The sequence below is a fragment of the Salmo trutta genome, chromosome 3 (genome assembly GCF_901001165.1).
Source record: "Salmo trutta chromosome 3, fSalTru1.1, whole genome shotgun sequence".
Lineage (NCBI taxonomy): Eukaryota > Metazoa > Chordata > Actinopteri > Salmoniformes > Salmonidae > Salmo > Salmo trutta.
Window position 1 is genome coordinate 56,861,945 of NC_042959.1, and position 22,916 is coordinate 56,884,860.

Genomic DNA, 22,916 nt, shown 5'->3' on the forward strand with positions numbered 1-22,916 from the left:
AATTGAATGTAGGAGTGGTCCATCTGTTTTTGCTGTCAGTGAGAGTGCCTTAGCCTGCTGGTCCTCTGAAACCACAACATTACACCCTAGCCCCCAGTGTGTGTGTGTGTGTGTGTGTGTGTGTGTGTGTGTGTGTAACAAGGGGCCGGCAGAGAAAGGGGGACCTCTAGCTGTCTGTGGGGTACGGGGGGCAGTTGGAAAGGTAGAGGTGAGGAGGGAAGGTGGAGAGGGGGAAAGAGAGGAAAGGAGGAACGAGGCAGAGAGGAGGAAAGAGGACAGCAGCTAAAGCACTTGGCCTTTCAACCACAGTCTGTAAAAGTCATCAGAGCTAAGGTGTGCTTTCAGCAGGCAGATCTAACCACACACACACACATACACACACACACACACACACACACACACACACGCACACACACACACACACACACACACCAGCTCAGCCTCAGGGACACAAACTTCCAACAGAAGAATTCCGCTCTCATTCCAAAGTCCTGGATCTGTCCGTCTTACACTCCAGAGAAACCCAACCCCACTACTCCCGTAGGTGTATGTGTGCATACGTGCGTGCCAGTGGAGGCTGCTGAGGGGAGAACGGCTCATAATAATGGCCGGAATGAAACGAATGGAATGGCATCAAACAACTGGAGACCATGTGTTTGATGTATTTGATACCATTCCACAGATTCCGCTCCAGTCACTACCACAAGCCTGTCCTCCCCAATTAAGGTGCCACCAACCTCCTGTGGTGCGTGCCTAAGTGTGTGTGTGCGTTTGGTCGTGCGCGAGTGCATGTTCCTCCCATAGGTACATCTGTACTCCTTACCCAGCCGTTCTTTTCCCTCTGAATAGTGCTACTGACACAGAGGCTGATTTGGGGTAAATGTCCCTTTGGGGTAAATAAAACATAGCCTATGGCACACTTTCTCCTTCCAAGTCAATCATATTTCCACACTGATAAAAACATGTCTGCCACCACTGATTTGAGGTTAGTATGTAAACACACACACATACAGACACACATTTGGAGTAAGTGTACCTTTGGGGTATGCTGAGTAACTAAACCTCTAGGCCAGTCCCGGACTCCCTGCTCTGAGAAATATGGCTGCCGTCCAACGTTTACACAACCTGTCAGAGACTGGCTGCTTCAAACTTCTGTATGAGCTCTCTCTTTAGAACCAGTGTTCAGTGTGTCCACTGTGAAAGTGTTCAGTGTGTCTGTGTGTGTGTGTGTGTTGTGTGTGTTTTCTGTTCAGTAGAGCTGAGTCAGTGGGATTGCTGATTGGCAAGTTAAATGTCTACAGCATTTGACCTCTGACCTTACTGCTGAACATAATTCCTGCCCTCAGGCCATCTGACCCCTGACACGCACACAAAACTGACCTTAACCTTAACCCTAGGAGTGGGAACAGCAAGGCTTCCCAGGGTCAGTGTGCGTCTAGCAGTCTATAACCTCTGTGTACCAGGGACACCTCCTGCTGTTTCTGACTGACTGCTCTCTCTGACTCTGACCCAGTCACTTCTCCAGGGTTAGTTGCGTAACTTTGTTGTGAAAGACCTCAAAACTTGTGTTGCCTCCAAGAGATGGCACCTAGACTTGAGCTCGGTGGGTTAATGCAGTCTTGAGGCGTGCAGACAATCGAGGTTTGATACCCAGCCAGACACGAGTCCCTGGTAGAGACACACGTCTGTAGAGTATCCATCAGGAACACTGATCCATCTCTCTAATCCTCCCTCCCTTCTCTCTCTAAGAGTAAGATGGGTTTTGTACCTATGGGATCATAAAACTTCACCTATAGAAACAGATATCTTATGCACACACAAACATATGCACAGAAACACACCGTGTAACAGGCGCACAGACGCCTTAGCAGTCCTCTCATAATGATGAAACATCTGAGGGTCCTTTGCTAAAGTGTGACTTTACTAACATATTAACAACAGACCATATGTGTGTGTGTGTGTGTGTGTGTGTGTGTGTGTGTGTGTGTGTGTGTGTGTGTGTGTGTGTGTGATGGCTATGCCACCCGGGAGCTGTCCCTCCACTACCAGATCTTTCCCAGAGGGCCTTAGAAAGCCTGAGTTACAACATGCATGCGTGCGTGTATGCATGCTTATATGTATATGCATTGTGTTTGTACAGTGTGTGTGACTGAGTAACTCGCTGTGGGGGGATTCTGTATAGAGTCTGGCTTTGGTTCATAGCCTGGCACAGACTCAACACATACACTCAGAGGCCAGTGAAATTGATCACAAGCCATGCAGTGCATATGTGTGCATGTGTCTGTATATGTGTTTGTGTTAGCGTGTGTGCGTGTGTGATGTTTTCATTATAAAAGACTCAGATTTCCTGTTTGTGGGATGGAGAGATCAGAGGACGTCTGTTGTTGTTACAGAAAGAAGACAAGACGGAAAGAAAATAAAAATAAAATAATAATTCCTACTTTTCAGCTGGGTCTATAGAAGTACAAAGACTGAACTACGCTGCCTTTAGAATGGCTGCCTTTCAGCTGGGTCTATAGAAGTACAAAGACTGAACTATCTACCTAGGGAGTTTGTTTTGTATTTTTCATAGCTGTCTACAGTACATAACACCACAGACCGATGCTGGAACTAAAACCGCGCTCAATGAGCTGTATACCGCCATAAGCAAACAGGAAAATGCTCATCCAGAGGTGGCACTCCTAGTGGCCGGGGACTTTAATGCAGGGAAACTTAAATCAGTTTTATCTAATTTCTATCAGCATGTTAAATGTGCAACCTGAAGGAAAACAATTCTAGACCACCTTTACTCCACACACAGAGATGCGTACACAGATTTTCCTCGCCCTCCATTTGACAAATCTGACCATAATTCTGTCCTCCTGATTCCTGCCTACAAGCAAATATTAAAGCGGTTAGATGAAGCAGATGCTAAAGTACAGGACTGCTTTGCTAGCACAGACTGGAATATGTTATGGGATTCTTCTGATGGCATTGAGGAGTACACCACATCAGTCACTAGCTTTATCAATAAGTGCCTTAAGGACGTAGTCCCCACAGGGACTGTACGTACATACCCCAACCAGAAGCCATGGATTACAGGTAGCATTCGCACTGAGCTAAAGGGTAGAGCTGCCGCTTTCAAAGAACGGGACTCTAACAAGGAAAGCTTATAAGAAATTCTGCTATGCCCGCTGACGAACCATCAAACAGGCAAAGCGTCAATACAGGACTAAGATCGAATCGTACTACACCGGCTCTGACACTCGTTGGATGTGGCAGGGCATGCAAACTATTACAGACTACAAAGGAAAGCACAGCCGAGAGCTGCCCAGTGACACGAGCTTACCAGGCAAGCTAAATAACTTCTATGCTCGCTTAGAAGGCAAGTAACACTGAAACATGCATGAGAGTATCAGCTGTTCCGGACGACTGTGTGATCATGCTCTCCGCAGCCGATGTGAGTAAGACCTTCAAACAGGTCAACATTCACCAGGACGTGTACTCGGAGCATGCGCTGACCAACTGGAAAGTATCTTCACTGACATTTTCAAGCTCTCCCTGTCCGAGTCTGTAATATCAACATGTTTAAAGCAGACCACCACAGTCCCTGTGCCCAAGAACACTAAGGTAACCTGCCTAAATGACTACCGACCCGTAGAACTCACGTCTGTAGCCATGAAATGCTTTGAAAGGCTGGTCATGGCTCACATCAACACCACTATCCCAGAAACCCTAGACCCACTCCAATTTGCATACCGCACCAACAGATCCACAGATGATGCAATCTCTATTGCACTCCACACTGCACTTTCACACCTGGACAAAAGAAACACCTATGTGAGAATGCTATTCATTGACTACAGGTCAGTGTTCCACACTATAGTGCCCTCAAAGCTCATCACTAAGCTAAGGACCCTGGAACTAAACACCTCCCTCTGCAACTGGATCCTAGACTTCCTGACGGACCGCCCCAGGTGGTAAGGGTAGGTAACAACATATCCGCCCCGCTGATCCTCAACACGTGTGGTGCAAGGACAACAACCTCTCCCTCAACGTGATCAAGACAAAGGAGATGATTGTGGACTACAGGAAAAGGAGGACTGAGCATGCCACCATTCTCATCAACGGGGCTGTAGTGGAGCAGGTTGAGAGCTTCAAGTTCCTTGGCGTCCACATCACCAACAAACTAACATGGTCCAAGCACACCAAGACAGTCGTGAAGAGGGCACGACAACAAATTTCCCCTTAGGAGACTGAAAAGATTTGGCATGGGTCCGCAGATCCTCAAAATGTTTTACAGCTGCACCATCGAGAGTATCCTGACGGATTGCATCACTGCCTGGTATGGCAACTGCTCAGCCTCCGACCACAAGGCACTACAGAGGGTAGTTTGTACGGCCCAGTACATCACCGGGGCCAAGCTTCCTGTCATCCAGGACCTCTATACCAGGCGGTGTCAGAGGAAGGCCCTAAAAATTGTCAAAAACTCCAGCTACCCGAGTCATAGACAGTTCACTCTGCTACCGCACGGCAAGCGGTACCGGAGCGCGAAGTCTAGGTCCAAGAGGCTCCTAAATAGCTTCTACCCCCAAGCCATAATACTCCTGAACAGCTAATCAAATGCCTACCCAGACTATTTGCATTGCCTCCCCTTCCCCCCCCAACTGCTACTCTCTGTTATTATCTATGCATAGTCACTTTAAAAATGCTACCTGCATGTACATTTTACCTCAATTACCTCGACACCGGTGGCCCCGCACATTGACATTGACTCTGTACCGGTACCCCCTGTATATAGCCCTGCTATTGTTTTACTGCTGCCCTTTAATTATTTGTTATTCTTATCTCTTACTTTTTTAGGGGGTATTTTCTTAAAACTGCATTGTTGGTTAAGGGCTTGTAAGTAAGCACTTCCCTATAAGGTCTACACCTGTTGTATTTGGGGCATGTGACAAATAAAATTTGATTTGATTTGAATTATGCTGCCTTTAGAATGGCTGCCTTTCAGCTTGGTCTATTGAAGTACAAAGACTGAACTATGCTGCCTTTAGAATGGTTCCAAATTGAGGTGAAAACAAGGGGATACAAAAGTTTAATTTCAAAACATTTTCAGTCTTAAATCACCTTTTAAGAGCCCATGATTCCAAGTAAATGAATGTGTATACAAACACTCACACAGACATTCAGACTACCACTGACTGAACATGTAAATACAAACACTCACACAGACATTCAGACTACCACTGACTGAACATGTAAATACAAACACTCACACAGACATTCAGACTACCACTGACTGAACATGTAAATACAAACACTCACACAGACATTCAGACTACCACTGACTGAACATGTAAATACAAACACTCAGACACAGGCTTTCCCTTCAGATTGCTGTAGTGTGGCATGTTCATCTGTACCATGACATCACAAAAGAGGAAGTCTCTCCAAAGTAATATCAGCCACATGAACATGTTCTTCTGAAGAATTGGAGGCCTGTGTCCGCTAGAGGCCTATAACGCTATGGTGAAATATCTGGCGAACAGACTAAACACTTTCAAAGGGAAATTTTAAAAATCTTCAACTTCATATTCATCATCTCCAGCACCATCCCAACATGAACATATGTATAAATGGCACGTTTCTATGTTTTGTAGCAAAAAAAGATAAGGAAAATAAGTGTTTCCAATGACATCATCAACCAATTAGCAGTCAATTAGTAGGCAATTAGTTGGCAATGCCTACTCATAACTGGTTAAAATCACATGATGCACACTGATGATGTCATTGGAAACACTTATCTCCCTCATATGTATTTTTCCACAAAACATGGAAACATTATTTTCACATACGTTGATGTTGGGGTGGTGCTGGAGATGATGAATATGAAGTTGAAACATTTTGACATTTCCTTGAGATGTTTTAGTGCACAGAGACACTCCGGGAAGGACCGGAGTGTCCTTCCCTGTGGCTCAGTTGGTAGAGCGTGGTGTTTGCAATGCCAGCATGGTGTGTGCAACGCCAGGGTTGTGGGTTCGATTCTCACGGGGGGCCAGTACAAAAAAACAAAAAAATAAAAATGTTTGAAATGTATGCATTCACTACTGTAAGTCGCTCTGGATAAGAGCGAAGTGACTAAAATGTAAAAATGTACTTATTGCATGGCCCCCCCCTTCTCTCTCTTCCTGGGACAGGACAAGAAGTCTTCAGAGAATTGTCGTGGCAACAGCTTTGTAACCCCACTACCCCTCCTGAGTAATGACTTCACCAGAAGAAGGGAGGAGAGAAGTGAAATGGAAAAAAGAGGAGAAAATAAGTGGATGGGAGTGTACCAGGGTAATGGTTGTTGTCCAGGTCTCTGTCCCCCCTCAGGGTGAAGCCGTAGCCGGAGAGGCCACTACTGGAGGTCCAGGCTCCATAGAGCTCCTGGCTGAGGGTTAGGCCGCGGGCCGTCAGGTCTTTCTGGCCATTGTAGATCAACACCAGGCCACTCCGGTCCTCCCCACCAAACGGACAACCCACTGCCACGTCTATCAGACACAGAGAGAGAGAGAGAGAGGGGTATGACGGTAGGAAACACAAAACCAACGTTTTATAAGGCTGGCCTTCTGAAGTGATAAAGCAGACCAGCTCACATCAGCAGGAGAGAGGGATGAGAGAAAAAGAACGAGAGAGAGAGGGATGGTTTAGACATCATCAAGTGAAAGCCCCTGAGGGAGAGGTAAAGAGACTACCTAGGACTACCCCTCTCTCTTTCCATTTCCTTCTTTCTTTCTCTCTCTCTCTCTCTCTCTCTAAATGTATATGTAGAACTATCTAATAGGCACAGGCAGGAGATTCCTGTGACAGTGAGCAGCCAATGGTTACCCTCCACCAGTGATTGCCCCACCCCACACACACACAAAGCGCAACTCCCCACCTACATCCTGTTCGCTGTTGGGAAAAAAGGAGCTGAAAACTACAAACAGAGTGTTGTCATGGTTACACTGCTCTGTGATGATGAGGGAGGTAATCAGAGACACACACACACACACACAGATATACACACACTACTGTATGATAAGGAGGGAGAACATCACAGCGTCTCAGACTCTAGTCTCCATTGTGGCTCAGACAGCTGGAGTCTCTGGCTCCATTCAAGCTCCATTCTGGCTCCACTAGCGCTGCAGTTTTCTGAGGCTAATGGATCCTCCACTGATCTGTCCTGTGTGTGATCACATCCACATTCCCAGTCTAACCCAGCCACACCCTGGCTGATGCATCAACCTAAGGACAAAAGCCTCTGAGTTCACTCAATGCATGTGTGTGTGCATGAGTGTGTGTGTGTGTGTGTGTGTGTGTGTGTGTGTGTGTGTGTGCAGGCTTATCAAATCAAACTTTATTTGCCACGTGCCGAATAAAACAAGTGTAGACCTTACCATGAAATGCTTACTTACAAGCCCTTAACCAACTGTGCAGTTCAAGAAGAGTTAAGAAAATATTTACCAAATAAACTACAGTAAAAAAATATATAAAAAGTAACACAATAACATAACAATAACGAGGCTACATACAGGGGGTACCGAGTCAGTGTGCGGGGTACAGGTTAGAGGTAATTTGTACATGTAGGTAGGGGTGAAGTGACTATGCATAGATGATAAACAGCGAGTAGCAGCAGTGTACAAAACAAATGGGGGGGGGGGAGGTCAATGTAATAGTCCAGTGGCTATTTAATTAATTGTTCAGCAGTCTTATGGCTTGGGGGTAGAAGCTGTTAAACCTCTTAAGGATCGGCCCCTGTTTTTCAATTTTTGCCTAAAATGACATACCCAAATCGAACTGACTGTAGCTCAGGCCCTGAAGAAAGGGCATGCATATTATTGGTATTTGAAAGGAAACACTTTGAAGTTTGTGGAAATGTGAAAGGAATGTAGGAGAATATATCACATTAGATCTGGTAAAATATAATACAAAGAAAAAAACAACCGTTTTTGTAGCTTTTTTTTGTACCATCATCTTTGAAATGCAAGAGAAAGGCCATAATGTATTATTCCAGCCCAGGTGCAATTTAGATTTTGGCCACTAGATGGCAGCAATGTATTTGCAACGTTTTAGACTGATCTAATGAACAATTGCATTTCTGTTCAAAATGTTGTGTCAAGACTGCCCAAATGAGCCTAATCTGTTTATTAATAACTTTTCATGTTCAAAACGGTGCACTCTCCTCAAACAATAGCATGGTATTCACTGTAATAGCTACTTTAAATTGGACAGTGCAGTTAGATTAACAAGAATCTAAGCTTTCTGCTAATATCAGACATGTCTATGTCCTGGGAAATGTTCTTGTTACTTACAACCTCATGCTAATCGCATTAGCCTACGTTAGCTCAACTGTACCACAGGGGACCCACCAATCCTGAAGAAGTTTGGAGCCTTATGGTCCAAGGCTTAGCACTCCGGTGCCACTTGCCATGCGGTAGCAGAGAAAACAGTCTATGACTTGGGTGACTAGAATCTCTGACAATTTTATGGGCTTCCTCTGATACCGCCTATTATATAGGTCTTGGTCAGATGCCAAGCAGTTGCCATACCAGGCGGTGATGCAACCGGACAGGATGCTCTCGATGGTGCAGCTGTAGAACTTTTTGAGGATCTAGGGACCCATGCCAAATCTTTTCAGTCTCCTGAGGGGGAAAATATTTTGTCGGGCCCTCTTCACGACTGCCTTGATGTGTATGGACCATGATAGTTCGTTGGTGATGTGGACACCAAGGAATTTGAAACTCTTGACCCACTCCACTACAGCCCTGTGGATGTTAATGGGGGCCTGTTCAGCCCGCCTTTTCCTGTAGTCCACGATCAGCTCCTTTGTCTTGCTCATTTGAGGGAGAGGTTGTTGTCTTAAATGTGCGTTTGAGTGACTGATTGAGTTATGCCTCCGCACTGATAGACATTGATTCAGGTTTATTGATTTAGTTCTGATGATGATGGTGTGGAGGGAGTGGAGGGAGAGTGGCTCATTTTAAGAACATAAACACATACATAAATAACCAAGTAGGATTGTTATCATATGTTCACCAGAGAAATGCCTGAGGCTCCGAAAGGCATTTGGGCTCCAGACTTGAATGTGTTTGGGTGTGTGTGTGTGTGTGTATGTGTGTGTGTGTGTGTGTGTGTGTGTGTGTGTGTGTGTGTGTGTGTGTGTGTGTGTGTGTGTGTGTGTGTGTGTGAGTGTGTATGTGTGTCACAGGAGGTTGGTGGCACCTTAATTGAGGAGGACAGGCTTGTGGTAATGGCTGGAATGTGGAATGAGTGGAATGATATCAAATATGTGTTTGATGCAAATCCATTTGCTCTGTACCAGACATTATTATGATCCATCCACCTCTCATCTGCCTCCACTGGTGTGTGTGTTTATAAAACAAACACAATGTGAGGCAGAATGAAGTCTGGGCAGCGGGACAGAAACTTCCAGATGCCCCTATCTTAGTGGACATCTGGAGATTAAAAATAACTCTCTCTCTCTCTCTGACACACACATCAAACCCTGCTCATCAGTACAGGAAGAGGGGGAAGAACTTCACAAGGAAACACTCTAACACCGCAATTCCGGATTGGCTGAAGACCCTTCGGTTTCCCCCATCGGAGCATCTGATAGGATATCTGCTCTCCAAGACCAAACAGCCAGACACACACACACACACACACACACACACACACACACACACACACACACACACACACACACACACACACACACACACACACACACACACACACACACACACACACAGCTTACCGTTGTATCCGTCCTGGTTGAGGTCACCTAACGGGGCGATGGCAGTGCCAAAGCGTCCGAAGGTGTGTGTTCCCGTCAGGAGAAGGGGCTCGGAGAAGGTGAGCGGGGAGTGCTGGAGGTACAGGTAGACACGGCCCACCTCCTTGGGCTTACTCTCCCTCTCTCTCTCCATGTAGAGAGGTGCTCCTACCAGTACATCATCATACCTGGGGGAAAGATACACAGCTTTAGAATACACACACATACACACAGAGGGCAGCACGCACACACGCACATAGATTAGTGTGATATACAGACATGTCAGAAAGGATGTGGTCTGGCTCCAGAAATAGAGTTCAGTCATCATAATCAGAGAACAAGCTACAGCTGGAACACATACTAACAATTCTCTCTCTCTCTCTCTCTCTCTCTCTCTCTCTCTCTCTTTCTCGTCTTCATTCTTGGCTCGGACTAAACAATTATTTCACTGCAAGAACCATGAAGATCTGTAGGGACAGGAAGAGAGGGAAAGAGTGACAAAGTGTCAGACAGAGAGAGACGAGAGAGACACAGAGAGAGAGAGAAGCAAAGCCCCTTAAATTGAAAATGAAATTGAGAGAGCGAGAGAGAGAGAGAGAGAGAGAGAGAAAGTGAGAGCGAAAGTGAGAGAGAGACAGACAGACAACTCACCCGTCTCCGTTGAGGTCAGTAACAGCCACAGAATAGCCAAAGTAGGAAGCCATCTGACGAAACATTTCACAACATGACTCTACAGTCAGGGATGTACAGTAGTCGGGTAAAAGAGTAATAGCAGTGTGTGTGTGTGTGTGTGACGTTACTGTGTGTTACTGACCTGCTCTCCTGTGAAGTTCATGATGAATGTCAGATTAGTGGAGTTAATCACAGCTACCTGAAACAGAACCCAAGAGTCACACACCTGATACAGGTACACACACACACGCATCATGCAAACACATTCACAGGATGTAATGAGCTGAAATAGAAACAGAATTCTTCAGCCCAAAACTCTTTTTTTCCCTCTGCCTGGTGTCCCTCCTTCAACCTCCCATCGTCCCCACTGCCTTACCCCCTCCCCTCCTCTGTTCCGTACCCTCCATTTCCATAACCCCAGTCGTGGGGGAGACAGAGGGGTTGGGAATTCCTTCAAAAGACCTACAATAACAACCACATGGAGATGCCAGGGGCTACACACACTCACCCACAAACATGTGCACGCACTCACAAAGTTAGAGAGACAAACACATACACATACACAAAACACCAACAAATATAGAGAAACAGACAGGCGGACAGGCAGACAAACGGACAGACGGACAGGCAGACGGACGGACATACACACAGACAGATAGACGGTCGCTCGGAATGACAGACAGAGAGAGGCAGACAGAGGGAAAGACACATGTGCAGACACTTAACTCCCTGGCCCCCCCTCCTCCTCCCTCTCAGGGGTGTCAGGCTGGTTGTCTCCCCAGGTCTGAGAGGCCTAATGTCGGCTGACAGCTACTCTAGTCTCATCAGGCCAAACAGACCTAACCCTGACGCCCACTAACCACAAATGTGAGGGCTACCGGCCCCAGAGCCTGTTTGCACAACCACACAGGCTTGTCTGCTCTGAATACATCTCTATCTAGGTTTCAATGTGTGTGTGTGTGTGTGTGTGTGTGTGTGTGTGTGTGTGTGTGTGTGTGTGTGTGTGTGTGTGTGTGTGTGTGCGTGTGCGTGTGCGTGTGCGTGTGCGTGTGTGTGTGTGTGTGTGTGTGTGAGAGCAGGCAATGAGCTGTGTGTTAGAGGTGAGAGGTCATGTGTGTGTCAGGGAAAGGGGTCAGGCTGGGTCAGCTCTCATGGAGCAGAAGTCGTATGTCATTAAGGAGACAGTCCAGGGGACACACACACACACACAGATAGGACTGTGTTGTGGTCAGAGTGGGGGGAGTTGTTGTTGCTAAGCGATAGTAACTAGGAATGGAATTCTACTTTGGAAACATTTCCTCTCTGGACACACAGGAATTTGAAAATTCCATCCTTACATATACTGTGTGTGTGTGCTGTTATGCATGCGTGTGATTCTGTACTTACATATCCAAAGTTCTGTGCCCCTCTCGGAACACCAGCTATCAGCTCTGGAAAGGAGAGAGGAACACACATTATATCACACTGTCTGCCTGTTTTTCTGTCTGTCTGTCTGGATGCCTGCCTTTCAGTGTGTCTCTGTCTCTAGGCCACCCTGACTGAAGACACTAAAAGCTGACAACAGACTGACTGATGACGAAAGGGAGAAAGATAGAGAGAGTGGTTTTGATATGAGTACCTCCCCCAACCCTGTTCCCGGTACAGACCAGACCACAAACCCAAGCCAGCAAGCTCCAGCTTTAAGGAATTCAAAGATGAGACCACAACCAGCCTACAACCACAATACAATCATAATACAACCATGTGTCAACCTTTGCTTTGGCACTTGGTGCCATGTTTAAATTAGGAAGATGTAGGAGGCAGAACATATGGTTTTGTAGCAGTGTAATTACTAGTTAGTTACGGTCCATCGGACTAGCCTCTGAAGCCCTGCAAGCACCAAACACACAGAGATGAAAGTGTTGTATTTTACCTTGCTCTGAGTCTCCTGTGAATTCCCCCACTGCCACAGAGTAACCTGCAGACAAGAGAGAGATATTAGTGAGTGAGCGTGTGTGTGTGTGTGTGTGTGTGCGTGTTTGTGTGTGTAGATGAAACTGTGTGTGTGTGTTACCTAGGTAGCTGTCGTCATGGGTATCAGCTGCAGCGTGTGTGTGTTTCTCTCCAGGGACTCTCCTGAGCACGGCTTTCAGAGAGTAACCATTCAATATCTCTGCTACGCCTGCAGTCATCACCTGACCTGGAGAGAGAGAGGTCAGAAACACACAATGGTCAGTAACGGACAGGCCAACCCCAGACCCAATGGGGAGCAATAACTTCTGCACTGTCAGTCTATCACACACACATGCACGCCCTCACACACACTTTCCTGCCCTTTGTTATGAAACTCACAGGTATGAGGAGCTCTTCCCTGAGGAACACTAAAACACCTCGTTAGCAGGAGTTAGAATGACACACACACAAACACACTTTCTCTCTCTTGCTCTCTCTCTCTCTTTCTCTCTCTGCTATTGTAGCAAATGCTGTGGTGTGGAGGGGGAGGTCAGACAAACATCGGCCTACTGCTTTATCTCCTGCTGCCCTCAACCTCACATCAATCCTCCTTAATGTGGTGTGTTCTGACAGAGAGAAATCTCCCCTGTCTCAGATTCCCACTTTTCCTAACTCCCTTCACAGACATGGACGCTAAGCCTAATGACAGTCGCATACCTACACAGACCCTAACCCAAGTCACAGACTTACAAACACAGACCTTCTACTCAGACAAGACAGACCCTCTTCACAGACCGTAACCACAGACACAGAAACAGACCCTCTCCAGACACACACACACACACACACCAAAATAACAGACACCCACTCCACAGACAGCTCCTAACCCTAATCACAGAAACAGACCCTTAACCCTCTGAAGACTTCCTCATTACTGATAGTATAAGAGGTTCCTTCAGATCCTCTGATAATAAGCTGTATAAAAGGCTTCCCATAATAACTCAGCATAATCACCTGTGATAATAGCTGTATATTAGAGACCATAAACTCACTGCTCTGAGAGCTTTTATAAACATCTAGAGGAAGTGTTTAAACACCAGGAAGCTGAGCCAAGCTGAGGGCAACGACATGCACACACACACAAACGCTTATAAACACACCAGGGGCATAGAGAGATCATAAACCACCTTCAACAAAGGATTAATACAACATAATATTCATTCATAAAAATACTCACTGACTATCCATCTCTCTTTCTCTCTCTCACCCACTTCTGTCTCTCTCTCCATTTTGAAGGCATATTGCAACGTCTGCATCCAACTCACACCCTCAAACACCTAGATCCCCTGAACACAGCTCACTCTCCAGATCCCAATCACCTGAATTCTGATCACCTGTTCACACACCTGTATGTCACTATCACACACTATTTAGTTCAGCTCTTTGCACCCCATCACTGTGAGGTATTATTTGTTTTGTGACACACGTCTTTCGTAGCGCTGTGTTTACCCGTGATTTACTCCCGTGTAGGATCGTTTTTGCCTGCCTCACTAACGACGCCCTTTGCCTATTCCCTGCCTGTACCTTAGCCTATCGGATTTCCTGTTATCAACCTACTGCCTGATCTCCCAGACAACGTTACTAGCCTTTTCCCTGCCTGTACTGTTGCCTTGTTGGACCCCCTGTGTATGACCTTCTGCCTGCCCCTGGACCCAGCTACCTGCCTCCTCCTGTGGTCCTTTACAATAAACACCTGCTGCGCCCTGCACTTGAAACCAGCTCTCTGTCTCCCCTCGTATTCATTACACATATGGCAGACATAGTAGGCAGTTCTTGTTGTAAAAGCATGTTCCTATCCTCTTTCGTTTTTTAAATGAATTAAGTGTCTGGAGCGATAGGGCACAGAGGTTAACATGATGGGAGTGACCGTGATAAAAGGATGAGAGTTTACTACCCTGTATTAGTAACTGTCTCTCATAAACACACAAATGCACACTTGCATGCACACTCACAGCTGTGTGCTAATATCCACTCAATGAAGATAAGCAAGGAGACATCAGGACAGGAGAGACAGGAAGAGTAACCCCCCCCCCCCCACCATGCCCCCCACAGCACACACACACCCACACACTTTCAAACTTCAAGGTCCACTGTGAAGCAGGTGTCTGCCCTCCAACACACACTAATTATCATGGTGAGTGGGAGTTCCTCCACACCCCATTTCCCTTTGATCAGCTCATTACAACTGAGACTAGACTCACTCAAACACTTCCTGTCAGAGAGAGAGGAGGCAGGGGCTCTCACTCTACATTGTCCTAATCTGGCTTCTCCTGGGATCAAACTGCACATCAGGAATGAGAGAAATGAACTGGAGCAGTGCTTAATCAAATACTATGTGAATCCAGGTCTGGTGCAGGAATGTGCCTTGATCGTGCTGCTAAACTCATCTCTTTCTCCCTCTCTCTGCCTCTTTTTTGCAATTCTAATGTTTCACATAGAGGGAGCTAATGTTACCTTGCCAGTAGAAGCTGCCAGGTCCGCCCACCACCAGTGTCCCCTCCTGAGGAAGAGAAAGTATGGGTCAGTCCAGGGTTAGGACTAACTTCCTCAAGACTGGACAAAAGCTGAATTTAAAGTGCATTCGGAAAGTATTCAGAACCCTTGACTTTTTTCATATTTTGTTACATTACAGCCTTACTCTAAAATTGATTAAATTGTTTTTTCCCACCTCATCAATCTATACACAATACCCCATAATGACAAAGCAAAAACGGGTTTTTAGATATTTTTGCAAATGTATTAAAAATAAACTGAAATATCACATTTACATAAGTATTCAGACCCTTTACTCAGTACTTTGTTGAAGCACATTTGGCAGCAATTACAGCCTTGAGTCTTCTTGGGTATGACGCTACAAGCTTGGCACATCTATATTTGGGGAGTTTCTGCCATTGTTCACTGCAGATCCTCTCAAGCTCTGCCAGGTTGGACAGTGGCTCAGTTGGTAGAGCATGGTGTTTGCAACGCCAGCATGGTGTGTGCAACGCCAGTGTTGTGGGTTAGATTCCCACGGGGGGCCAGTACAATTTATTTATTTTTTTAAATGTATGTATTCACTATTGTAAGTCGCTCTGGATAAGAGTGTCTGCTAAATGACTAAAATGTTGGATGGGGAACATCGCTGCACAACTATTTTCAGGTCTCTCAAGAGATGTCCGATCGGGTTCAAGTCTGGGCTCTGGCTGGGCCACTCAAGGACATTCAGAGACTTGTCCCGAAGCCACTCCTACGTCGTCTTGGCTGTGTGCTTAGGGTTGTTGTCCTGTTGCAAGGTAAACCTTGCCCCAGTCTGAAGTCCTGAGCGCTCTGGAGCAGGTTTTCATCAAGGGTCTCTCTGTACTTTACTTTGCATCTTTCCCTTGATCCTGACTAGTCTCCCAGTCCCTGCCACCGAAAAACATCCCCACAGCATGATGCTGCCACCAGCATGCCACACCATAGGAATGGTGCCAGGTTTCCTCCAGACGTGACACTTGGCATTCAGGACAAAAAATTAAATCTTGGTTTCATCAGACCAGAGAATCTTGATTCTTATGATTCTTATGGTCTGATAGTCCTTTAGGTGACTTTTGGCGAACTCCAAGCAGACTCTCTGGTTCCTTTTACTGAGGAGTGGCTTCCGTCTGGCCACTCTACCATAAATGCCTGATTGGTGGAGTGCTTCAGAAATGGTTGTCCTTCTGGAAGGTTCTCCTATCTCCACAGAGGAACTCTGGAGCTCTGTCAGAGTGATCATCGGGTTCTTGGTTCTTGGCCTCCCTGACCATGGCCATTCTCCCCAATTTGGCAGGGCGGCTAGCTCTAAACTTTTCCCATTTAAGAATGATGGAGGCCACTGTGTTCTTGGGGATCTTCAATGTTGCAGAAATGTTTTGGTACCCTTCCCCAGATCTGTGCCTCAACACAATCCTGTCACGGTGCTCTTCGGACAATTCCTTCAACCTCATGTCTTGGTTTTTGCTCTGACATGCACTGTCAACTGTGGGACCTTATATGGACAGGTGTATGCCTTTCCAAATCATGTCTAATCAATTGAATTTACCACAGGTGGACTCCAATCAAGTTGTAGAAACATCTCAAGGATGATCAGGATGTACCTGAGCTCAATTTCGAGCCTCATAGCAAATGGTCTGAATACTTATGTAAATAAGGTATTTCAGTTTTTTTTATTCTGAAATCCTTTTTGCACTATGTCATTATGGGGTATTGTATGTAGATTGATGAGGAAAAATGTAATGTCATCCATTTTAGAATAAGACTGTAACGTAACAAAATGTGGAAAAGGGGAAGGGGCTTGAATACTTTCTGAATGCAATGTACAGTTGAAGTCGGAGGTTTACGCACACCTTAGCCAAATACATTTAAACTCAGTTTTTCACAATTCCTGACATTTAATCCGAGTAAAAATTCCCTGTCTTAGGTCAGTTAGGATCACCACTTTATTTTAAGAATGTGAAATGTCAGAATAATAGTAGAGAGAATGATTTATTTAACTTTTATTTCTTTCATCACATTCCCAGGGGGTCAGAAGTTCACATACACTCAATTAGTATTTGGTAGCATTGCCTTTAAATTATTTAACTTGGGTCAAATGTTTCGGGTAGCCTTCCACAACCTTCCCACAATAAGTTGGGTGAATTTTGGCCCATTCCTCCTGACAGAGCTGGTGTATCTGAGTCAGGTTTGTAGGCCTCCTTGCTCAAACACACTTTTTCAGTTATGCCCACTTATTTTCTATAGGTTTGAGGTCAGGACTTTGTGATGGCCACTCCAATACCTTGACTTTGTTGTCCTTCAGCCATTTTGCCACAACTTTGGAAGTATGGTTGGGGTCATTGTCCATTTGGAAGACCCATTTGCGACCAAGCTTTAACTTCCTGACTGATGTCTTGAGATGTTGCTTCAATATATCCACATAATTTCCCCTCCTCATGATGCCATCTATTTTGTGAAGTGCACCAGTCCCTCCTGCAGCAAAACACCCCCACAACATGATGCTGCCCACCCATGCTTCAAGGTTGGGATGGTGTTCTTCAGCTTGCAAGCCTCCCCCCTTTTCCTCCAAACATAACGATGGTCATTATGGCCAAACAGTTCTATTTATGTTTCAGCAGACCAGAGGACATTTCTCCAAAAAGTACAATCTTTGTCCCCATGTGCAGTTGTAAACCGTAGTCTGGCTATTTTATGGCGGTTTTGGAGCAGTGGCTTCTTCCTTGCTGAGTGGCCTTTCAGGTTACGTCGATATAGGACTCGTTTTACTGTGGATATAGATACTTTTGTACCTGTTTCCTCCAGCATCTTCACAAGGGCCTTTGCTGTTGTTCTGGGATTGATTTGTACTTTTCGCACCAAAGTACGTCAATCTCTAGGAGACAGAACACGTCTCCTTCCTGAGCGGTATGACGGCTGCGTGGTCCCATGGTGTTTATACTTGCATACTATTGTTTGTACAGATGAACGTGGTAACTTCAGGCATTTGGAAATTGCTCCCAAGGATGAACCAGACTTGTGGAGGTCAACAATTGTTTTTCTGAGGTCTTGGCTGATTTCTTTTGATTTTCCCATGATGTCAAGCAAAGAGGCACTGAGTTTGAAGGTAGGCCTTGAAATACATCCACAGGTACACCTCCAGTTGACTCAAATGATGTCAATTAGCATATCAGAAGATTCTAAAGCCATGACAGAATTTTCGGGAATTTCCCAAGCTGTTTAAAGGCACAGTCAACTTAGTGTATGTACACTTCTGACCCACTGGAATTGTGATACAGTGAGTTATAAGTGAAATAATCTTTCTGTAAACAATTGTTGGAAAAATTACTTGTGTCATGCACAAAGTAGATGTCCTAACCGACTTGCCAAAACTATAGTTTGTTAACAAGAAATTTGTGGAGTGGTTGAAAAACGAGTTTTAATGACTCCAACTTAAATATATGTAAACTTCCAACCTCAACTGTATATACATCTGAGTCGGGCCGAGAGCCCCTGATCATGACCCCACAGGATCATATAAGTGACGATACGTAATCTTCCTGTGTTAAACCAAATTCAATGCACTTTAAATGCACTTTAAAAGCCCAGTGCAGTCAGAAACATTCCTGTGTTTTATATATATTTCCACATTATGATAATGCCCTTTTAGTGTAAGAGCTGTTTTAAAAGACCACCTGAAATGTCAGCTTATTTTGTTGGGATGTAGTTTTGGCCTGCCTGGTGTCATCACCAGGTAGTACATGAGTTAATAGACCAATAAGAAAGTCAGTTCCAAAACTCTCTGCCAATAACAGCTAATTTTCAGTTTTCCCCTCTCCACTCAGACCACTCCCAGACAGTTATAGCATAATTCTTGCTTTTGAAATTGCTCTTTGCTAAGAAGCTATTTTTGTTTACTTTTACCCTTTTAATCGGAAACAATGCATAGTAAGGTACTTCATTGTTACCCAAACATTTTTTAATATTCAGATAAAAATGGCTGCATTAGACCTTTAACTGGCCTAGCTCATCCTGATTTACCTGTATACACACTGATTGATAAACATTGAAGAAACAATCATAAAAGACAATGTGCGTGTGTCTGTTTGTTTCTGTGTGTGTGTGTGTATGTGTATGTGTGTGTGTGTGTGTGTGTGTACACTGTCTTCAGTCAAGAGGGTACATTGAGCAGAGAGGAAGAGGGTTCAGATGTTCACATGAGCAAGGCCCTCTGATTGAAACGGACAAAGTTGCATGCCTCCTAGCGCTCTCCCCTCTAACCCTTATTGTGTGTCTCTCTATAGTCCTGAGAAGGGAGGAGTCAGACAGAGAGAAAGTGAGGATGAGGAGGGAGGCTGTTATGACAAACATGTATTTTTACACATGTCTTTTTACACACACGTCCAACATATGTTGACTTGGCTGTGAATGTGTGTTAGAAAATAACTAAGGGGTTCTCTCTGTATTGAGGATTGTCATGACATGGACAGTGATGAGGACGTCACGTGGGTAGTGATGGTTGTTACCTTGGTGAAGTCCACACTGAACCCGGCCTGGCAGAAACCCTGTCCCTCCGGGTCTGGATCATCTGACAAACACAATCACACACCACATCAGACCATCGTTTCAACCCTCCTATGGTGAATTATTATTAGTCTGACCCTCCAATTAGCTCGAACTTTACCTCTCCACTATTCCATATGTCCAAACTCTATGTGGAAGAAATCAGAGTGCATGGTGTGTGTGTGTGTGTGTGTGTGTGTGTGTGTGTGTGTGTGTGTGTGTGTGTGTGTGTGTGTGTGTGTGTGTGTGTGTGTGTGATAATGAATCATTACCCGTGTTCCAGAGGCACCCCGAGGAGAGGTGAAATGAGTCGTAACTACACACACACACACACACACACACACACACACACACACACACACACACACACACACACACACACACACACTGACTGCTATGTGTGTTAGCTGGAGTGTGTAAGCTCGGAGGTCATAAATCCACATTAAAATCTAAACAAGAAGCTCCCAGAGAGAAAGGTTGAAACACACACAATGGGTTGGAAACATTACAGAGACTGAGTGTGTGTGTGTGTGTGTGTGTGTGTGTGTGTGTGTGTGTGTGTGTGTGTGTGCGTGCGTGTGTGTGTGTGTGTGTGTCAGGATGTTTGTGTAGAGAGTCAATGATAAGAGTTGTGCATTAGGTTGGACAGTATTCAGATGTTCATATTGTCATACCTTCCGTCGCTCATACCGGGAATTACGGTATTACCGGCATAGTACACAAGGGGGGGCTAAAAACGCAAGAAAAGCCCATAGGGCCTTTATTACCAGAATGCTAATAAAATTTGCACAAACTAATAGCGAAATTACATAGCTAAATGCTAACGAGTGAAAACGAACATAAACTAATTGCAGACAGGCAAATAAAGCTCAGAAAGTTATACAAGCATAGCTAGTAGCTACCGAATGTCATTTTCGGTGAGTGTGGACATTTCCAAGCAAAAGTAAACAAGAGATGCTGTGCAAATGAACAAAGTTGTGATGCGTGCTTTTCTAAAAGAAGAGCAGCATGTGTACACGGAGTAGATGGGGGGATGAACGGGGGAGAAAAAAAACATTTGTAGAAGCACAGGTAAAAAATGGCAGCAATACAGATAACTCATCCAGAGCTCTTTGACTTCTGGCAGAAAGCCATTATTTAGCAGTGATTTGCATACAAGTGTAACTTCATCATCTCATGTGCGCTGCACAACAGAGACTCGCCGATAGATATAGAAAGTTAAGGACTCATTAGTTCGCTTTCTCCTGTGGTGCTATTAACAAACAAACACATGACTGGCTCAACTGTTCTGGGGAACTACTGTAAATTTCATCTAAAATATTGTGACAGGTTAAAATGAAGAACGCAATCTGCTTTATCTCCTAAGGTATTGCACATGTTGACTGCAGGTAATAACTTCAAAAGATGCTACAAATATTCAAATTAATTGAAAAACTTTTGTTTTGACAGTATTGAAAAACCATCCCGTGGCTTTTTTGAAATACCCCAGTATACGGTATACTGCCCAAGCCTAGTTGTGTGTTCCAGTGGGTGTTACGAATGGCCACCTGATACTGACCTTAGCTTCTTATCCTGATAATGGTTTTGACTTTAGCCTGTTAGTGTATCGGCCTCCAGCCATAGACAGTATATCTGAGTACTGAGTATCTAGCCTCTTTTACTACAAGACAATGTTGTCTTGCAATTTTGGTGTGTGTATTAGGGCTGGGAATTGCCAGGGTTTCTCATGATTCTTATGATTCTATATGTATTGCGGTTCGCTACTGTGATTTTATTGCAATATGATGTTCCAAATATATTGCTCACTATTCTGTATGTCTGCTGCAGAGAGACAAGAGAAAGCATGCGAAAATGAGTTTTAATCAGCCATGGAAATAAAAATGCAGAAACCATGTTAGCTCACTATTTAAAAAGAAGATTGTTGACAAGCTAAAGGATGAAAAATATGAGGATGAGTTTTGACGCAGGTACAGCCGACTAGCTAGCGCTACCTACCATCAAAAAACATTTTTTTTTTTTACAAATCGATACTTGGAGTCAAAGTATGAATATAATATCATCGACCCCCCCCCTCCCCCCACACACACAAGTGCATATGTGTGTTTGTGTGTATGTGTTTGTATGTGTGTGTGTGAACTCACTGGTCCTACAGGGTGAGTATTCTGCGTAGGCGCTGAAGTTCTGCACGGCAACAAAGCAGGTTCCTACCGGGTCCTTCTCACCGTCCACCTTCACAGTACGCCAGTGGTAGAGAGGAGCACAGGCCTAGACACACACACACACACACACACACATTACACGTATATGACTGGTTCAACGTGTATTAGTTAACCATAGCACTGATGGTTTACATGTATGACGGGTTAGAGTTAGACAGAATATCATTCCTCACCACCACTTTGCCTTTGTGAGTTCTAACTGAGGCTCCAAACCACTGGTGAGACTTGAACTCCAGAGGCTCCCTGGTGCCATTAACCTTAATCATCCTGTTATCTATAGAGAGAGATGGACGGACGGAGGAGGGAAAGAGGGAGAGAGTTTTATTATGGCATCAATCAACCTGGCCCAGCCCTAATAGGTCTAGTCTCTGTACAACATGGGTCATGCCTGCCTATACACCATGGAAGGCCCAGATTTGTAAGCTAACTAAAGTAACATGGATAACAGTAACTTTTTAGAAATGATGTTTCTATTGAAGTTTCTAGAAATACACCTTGATCTTTAATGTCCATTGTCATGCTGTAAATGTGTATGACTGTGTGTGTGTGTGTGTGTGTGTGTGTGTGTGTGTGTGTGTGTGTGTGTGTGTGTGTGTGTGTGTGTGTGTGTGTGTGTGTGTGTGTGTGTGTGTGTGTGTGTGTGTGTGTGTTAGCCTGCTCCAGTGCAGATCCTTTCCTGTGTTATTGAAGGCCAGCTGGGCCTGTTTAGAGAGACGGAGTCTCTACGCCTCATAAAACACCAGCAACCTACACACACACACACACTGAAGACTGCAGTTTCTCCCGGCCCATTCTAGACGACAAAGTAAGAAAGAGATGAGCTAATTATGAAATTTGAGTGAACTATCCCCATATGTCTTGTGTCATGTTTTGTCATTAGAATGACCTCATGCACACCTGCACACTGTTCCTAACCTTTAACCCAGTTAGTGGCTTGGTCTCTTCCCTTTGACTGCACCAGGCCAGGCGCACCACAGCCATGCCACTGATCGCCATAATGCACCCTCTCTAGTCTAAATTGCTTAATTCCTTCAATCTCTCTCCGTCCCCCTGTATGGCTCTATGTGTGTGTGTGTGTGTGTGTGTGTGTGTGTGTGTGTGTGTGTGTGTGTGTGTGTGTGTGTGTGTGTCTGTGTGTGTGTGTGTGATGATAGATTATATGCGTGGGTGTGTGTGTCTCTCATGTTGCTGGTTTGTACCTGTATTAATGAGGCTACAGT

General features: G+C 45.0%; 1 protein-coding gene across 1 annotated transcript in view; it reads right to left on the reverse strand.

Annotated features, from left to right (window-relative positions):
• Nucleotides 1-22,916, reverse strand: part of LOC115180239 (integrin alpha-8) — a 55,916-nt gene that overhangs the window by 30,118 nt on the left and 2,882 nt on the right. The window contains exons 3-13 of the mRNA XM_029742176.1: nt 21,870-21,970; nt 21,619-21,742; nt 19,441-19,502; nt 14,897-14,942; nt 12,504-12,629; nt 12,363-12,407; nt 11,837-11,880; nt 10,593-10,649; nt 10,430-10,482; nt 9,761-9,966; nt 6,315-6,512 (exon numbers count right to left, since the gene is read on the reverse strand). Coding sequence (XP_029598036.1) covers nt 6,315-6,512; nt 9,761-9,966; nt 10,430-10,482; nt 10,593-10,649; nt 11,837-11,880; nt 12,363-12,407; nt 12,504-12,629; nt 14,897-14,942; nt 19,441-19,502; nt 21,619-21,742; nt 21,870-21,970 — 1,062 coding nt within the window. The remainder of the gene's footprint in view (nt 1-6,314; nt 6,513-9,760; nt 9,967-10,429; nt 10,483-10,592; nt 10,650-11,836; nt 11,881-12,362; nt 12,408-12,503; nt 12,630-14,896; nt 14,943-19,440; nt 19,503-21,618; nt 21,743-21,869; nt 21,971-22,916) is intronic.